The sequence below is a fragment of the Cryptomeria japonica genome, chromosome 7, assembly GCF_030272615.1.
Source record: "Cryptomeria japonica chromosome 7, Sugi_1.0, whole genome shotgun sequence".
NCBI lineage: Eukaryota > Viridiplantae > Streptophyta > Pinopsida > Cupressales > Cupressaceae > Cryptomeria > Cryptomeria japonica.
Window position 1 is genome coordinate 366,464,064 of NC_081411.1, and position 5,760 is coordinate 366,469,823.

General features: G+C 33.1%; 1 protein-coding gene across 1 annotated transcript; it reads right to left on the reverse strand.

Moving 5' to 3' along the window:
• Nucleotides 1-4,149: 4,149 nt before the first annotated feature.
• Nucleotides 4,150-5,239, reverse strand: LOC131040017 (uncharacterized). The gene is made up of 2 exons (XM_057972890.2): nt 4,839-5,239; nt 4,150-4,682 (listed from the first exon to the last, which is right to left on the reverse strand). Exons 1-2 carry the CDS (start codon nt 5,115-5,117, stop codon nt 4,260-4,262), a joined length of 702 nt encoding a protein of 233 aa, XP_057828873.1. The 5' UTR covers nt 5,118-5,239; the 3' UTR covers nt 4,150-4,259.
• Nucleotides 5,240-5,760: the final 521 nt, after the last annotated feature.

Genomic DNA, 5,760 nt, shown 5'->3' on the forward strand with positions numbered 1-5,760 from the left:
CATTTAGTCTTTCAATATTGTTATTATCCATTTTCACCATATACAATTACAATAAGAGTAACCTCCACATGTAGGAAGGCCAATACTCTAGAGCGCACTACTCATCACAAAAGGGGCCTCACTGACTACAAAATAAATCAAGACTACAATCCAAAAGAAGAATGAACTGCAAGAATATCATCTCCTATGCCTGAGTATAGTTCTAGTTAAGCTCAGTACCAGAGGTCTTAAACCTCTTCCACCAACCCAGTTTGATCACCTATGATTGACCAAATCCTCTGCATATGATTACAATTTTATTCGCACACAGATAATCCCATAACCTATGACCACATTAATCCCCATGAAATCCCATGATCTACAAAGAGATCTTACATCATATTTATACCAACCCAGGACCTAAACAATTAGGTCAGCCACCTAAAAGATAATATAATAAATTGATAACTTAAACCCGCCATGATGAAAACACTAAGAAATAAATTAGATCTATGATGAAAACACTAAGAAATAAAAAATTAAGACTATGTGCCTTAGTTTACTCATACTCATATTATGGGATGCATTATCATTACTGAAAAATTCTTAATATGCATCACATTATCATTAGTATTTCATCTTACAATAACACCATATCCATTTGAATCATATAGATAAAATTAATCTTTGGGAAAAAGTTGTAATCCACCAAATTGATCTTTATTCTTCAATAATTTTAGGATCTAGTCCCAATAATGTTTAGTTAACAAGATGGAATGTATAGGAATTTGAATTAAAACTTCTAGAATCACATTCAAAATATTTATATTTTACAATACATTTTATAGATCTTTATTGGTTTGTTAGATAAATATGTCTAAATTTTTTCTAAAAAATGAAATGCTAAATGGGTTTAGTGTATAAGTAGGAAATTTATGCTAATATAGATGGATTACTATTTTCTTTTCTTCAATTCTAAGATATAAGATTAGATAATGATTCTTCCACTAGGAAAGCCACAATTTCAATGTAATCTAATGAGTGTTGGATCTTTGTATTGTACAATGAGATTATGAAGATGATTTATTTATTGTATTAGTATTATCTTATTGTTCATGGTGTGGTCTCTATAGCATTAATCTTTTGCTAAGATATTTTAAGTTTACCTAAGCTTAATTTTATTATTTTTAATGAAATTACCAAACATGAAAAAACTTTTTATCTTTCCTTATAAAATAATAGTTATTGAAACTCCCCAGGGTAATTCCAAGGGGAAAAAAATCCCTTGATGTTTTAAGAAATTGAACCTTTGGAGGTAGCTCTTCTAAATATCAACTTGGATAAGACAAAAGTGGAAACCCCTAGGAATAGCACAGCTAAAACAAAATATATTTGTGAGGATTCCATGAGGAAGAATATCACAATAGACTTGGACCTACATAGCTCGTAAGAGGAGGAGAAATTTTGGGAGAAAGAAAGAAAAGATGGTAGCTCAAGAGAGAAAAGATCGACTAGACTATGTGCTAAAGAAAAGAAGAGAAAGACAAAAGATAAAGTTGTGAGGGAAAACCTTGAGCAACCCCTTAATTTTGAAGAAATTGAGGACATCTCTACTAAAGATTTCAAGGATGAAGATTTTCAAGCTGAAGAAGAAGACCAAGAGGAACTATTTAAGAAAGAGAGGGAGGAAGAAAGCGATACAGTGGAAGATTCTGAAGATTCTGACCACAGCCCACAACCCTTCAACAATTTGGAAGATGATGAGATGGTTCCTTTTTCTCAAGAAATGTCATTGGATAAACAAAATAAACATGACATGGAGGAGGAGATAAATGAGCTCAAAGAATGGGTTCTTATCTTGGAAGAGAAAAATTAAATTTATAAACAAAAAATTGATAATCTGTGGGAGGCTTTTAGTTCCCTCTATGAAATCAATGATGGTGTGATGAAAAAGGTAGTTATGGGAGTGGTGTCTAGATAGGGGAAAATAAAGAAGACAAACAAGAGGCTAAGTAAACAAGGAAAGAAAGAGATGGATGTAGAAGATGGGGAGGACATGAAAGAGGACACCTAGGCTATCAAGGTTGATAAGCTAAAGCACAATTGGAACCTGATTAACAATGATTAAGCTTTCCCCTTCTGTTTCTCTTAAATGCTTTTCTAGGTATAGGAGGTTAGTGATTTTTATTATGGGTATAAGATACCGGTCTGCATGCCTTTTAATTCAAATTTTATTTTGATGGTGAATACGGTTACTATGTTTAATATTGTTGATATTTGGTATAATGGTATTATGGTAGTTAGATGGTGGCTAGTTACAATTAGTAGATTTAGCTACAGTAGCATGGCTATATTTGACTATTTCTGAAAGTTGATTTTGTTTGTTTTGGTCTAGTTCCTTGGGGCTAGGGTTTTGTTGTTGTTCTATAATTTTGTTGTTCTAAAGGTTCAGGGCCTTCTCCTTAGTAACATAATGAAAAACAATAGCTTTTGAAACTAATAAAAAAGACTTTGATTATGTGCCCTTGGAGGACTTTGTTATAGGCTCCCTCTCCCTTGGATCTGCTAACAAGGGTAAATATTAGGTGGGGGAATTGTCCAAATCTTTTAAATTTAAAAAAGGGAAAGAGAAGAAAAAATATCAGAATTTTTCTTTTTCTGACACCATCGATAAAAGAGCATTGGTGTTCCAGATGTCAAATAGACTTTGGAGAATTTAAATGTTAAAAAGAAAATTGATGAGATGGTAGGGGAGAAGGTTGACATTCCTAAGTTTGGTGGGGAACCATACGGGATTGATTTCCACAGTAAAATTCCTATTGAAATAGAGAAAGGTACCCCTATGGGAATGGATAAAGCATCCTCTACCACTAGAACATAGGATGTGCTGATGGTGGTCAAGAATATGATAATTTTCTTTTGTGAGTGAAAAATCAATCATTGCAAGTGCATAAATCAACCCACACATGCAAAATTGTGTCTTTGATATTTATGAAGGAAAGTAGAGTTTAGAATCACTACTTGTAAACGTACTAGGTGAGGATCATGTTATCCTTAGATGACCCCCTTGTTGAACTCAATTACTAATGACCAAGGAAGAGTTAAAGACAACATACAAGCATGCAATATTCTCTTAAGATATTGATATAAGTGTTGATGTTAGGAAATTCTTCTTTTTGATACATGCATAAGCTAGATTCTTTCTTTTCTTCAATATTTTAAATGAATCAAGATTACTCCTTAAATACACCACCCTGTTGAGAAATTGGAAATAATTTATGTTGTGATTAGCCTAGAACAATGAGTAAGAGAATGAAATATATGATCAACTTAAAATATAAATTTAAAAACTCAAATTATTCATATCTCCAAACATTAAAATAAGTTAAGTCAATTCTCAATTTACAGACTTAAACTAAGATGACAAATAATAAATCACTAATAAATTCAAAATCTTAAAATGTCTAAAACTATAACATAATTATGATACTATCCTAAATACTAATTATTATTCATTTTGTTTATTCTCTTTCTAAATTTTAATATCAAAATATAGTTCTCATTTAGTCCTATTATCTCGGTATGGTTGCTAATGTGACAAATTTCAATTTACAATTTTATAATTTAATATCTGGACCAGTTATTTTTAAACAAATACAGTTTTTGATAAGTAATCTACTTATAAGGGCCAGTCCCCATATATTATAAAAAAGTGTAGAACAGAAAGGGAAATAAAAGTTTATCTCAATCTTTGAAACTGATTCTCCCCCCCACAAAAAATTAATCGATTCTCCCCCCCAAACAAAAAAATAATTGGCATCTCCTACTGCCTCATACAAACCTTTATAATCATGAATTTATACATTTGATAAACCAAGTACTGCTTGCCTTCAAATATTGCTATTTATTCTAGCAGATATACTGTTCTGATGTATTTAAATCTACTATTAATTCTACTTGCCAAAAGAAAAGAAACATCAGGACTCCATTATTGCTGTCCTCCTTCCTCCGGGTCCATCTTGTCCTCTTCTACAGGGTTTTCTCTTTCCACCTCGGCAGCTGCACCAGGCCTTCCTGTCGAATGAAGGTTGAGATCCAATCAGGTGCTGGGTTGAATCCATTGTTTATGTTTATGTACAGGAGCAGGTGATTATTTTGGTTCAAGTAAATACCAAACACTGAACAGGAAATTTTTAAGCTCAAATTTTAATCAATTTAGGGAAACCCCTTTACATTTCTTTCCTATTTTTCAGCTGAGAGTGAATATCCTCAACATATTTCTAGTAAATATTTTGTAAAACTTTGTTCAGACCTTGTTCAATTTGGGTCATTTCTAATGAGTTATGGCAATGCATGCCTACAATTGCTGTGGCGTGGATATAGAGAAAGACAATGGAGTCCCCGCTGTAAACATCTGAGTTCTGTATTTCTAAGGCATGTGCTTCAACTACTTCATACATCTCGCAGAGAGAGCGCGGCATTCTTGAGGCAGTAATTCTTATTATAACTGTTTCACTGGAATAAACTGCTATACATACATTAAGACTTATAGACTCTCTATCAATGGCTGATGAATTATGATCAATCGATGAGCTTCTTGTCGCGGCCAATAAATGGGCCTTCTTCTTCTGCAAGTCCAGGGTTTTAGTCTGGAGAGTCTGAATATATTTACCAGTCTCTTCTATGATGTAATGTCTTTCTACCTGAAATACCACAAGCTCATAAGATTAACACTATCCCAATGAACTCTGGCTGTAAACAACAACTGGATTATATTCATTGCAGAACTTTATTTCAATCTTTTGAATCACACTCAGTCATTAGAATGAGGATAAGAGATGAAACCATGACTAAATTACCTTATTGGTAGTTGAAACAGGCAGTAGAGACTGTAAAGTAAAGAGCAATTGTCTCATCTTTATCCTTCTTTTCTTCTCAGAAAACATTATACTCTGAATTCTTCTCCTTCGTTTAATTTCTTCCTCTGGTTGTAGAATGAGTACTTGTTGATTTTCCACACCCACATTGCCCTCGGAGTACTGCTTCAGGGGACTAAAGTCATGTGTAACAGCATCAGGCAAATCATGGTAAGTATTGAATGACTCATGAAAATTTAAAGTATAGCGATATTCAGCCATTGTTATTCAGTGAGGATCTATCTTACGATGCTCTGCACATTTATATATAGATCCATATGCAACATTTTCCCTCTTTGAAGTGTCTTCCGGTCTTATGAAGAAGCTTCCCGCAAGATTCCTTATTAGTTTGAAGGGCGAGGCGTTGAATATTATGTAGAAGCAGATTGGTTAACTATTAAGAAAACTGGGAAAAGTTAATTTGACGACGAGGGCATATGGTTGTGCGAGCGAGGGAAATCAAAGACTATTCTGTTCTAAAGTAATGTGACTGTTTGTAAAATTTCAAAAGTTTTTATACTAAAAAATATATGTCGCCACGCATTTCACGCGCTTGACCAGCACTTGTATTTTCAGAATATTAAAATGATCGTCTCTTCAGTATTAAAAAAATTATCACATTCGACGGTATATTTATCAATACTAGTCGTCGTCGTAAAACAAGGATTAGATTTTTTCTTTTGTTTATTGCCATTTTCGCACCTTTAATGAGCTCTTATGATTGTTTTTTCTTCTGTTTATTGTTTTTTTTCCCATTTTTCCACCTTTAATGGTGACATTTGACGGTGCACTTCCCTATTTAAATGGTGTTAGGTTATTGTAGCTTAGTTGTTCATGTTGATTTTGTAGGTCTTGGAGTTGTTGG

Bases quoted from the DNA above. Each gene is read 5' to 3' on its own strand.
- LOC131040017 (XM_057972890.2), bottom strand. From the start codon at position 5,117: ATGGCTGAATATCGCTATACTTTAAATTTTCATGAGTCATTCAATACT. The intron at 4,683-4,838 runs GTAATTTAGTCA...GTGGTATTTCAG, and splicing joins CTGTTTCAACTACCAATAAG to GTAGAAAGACATTACATCAT.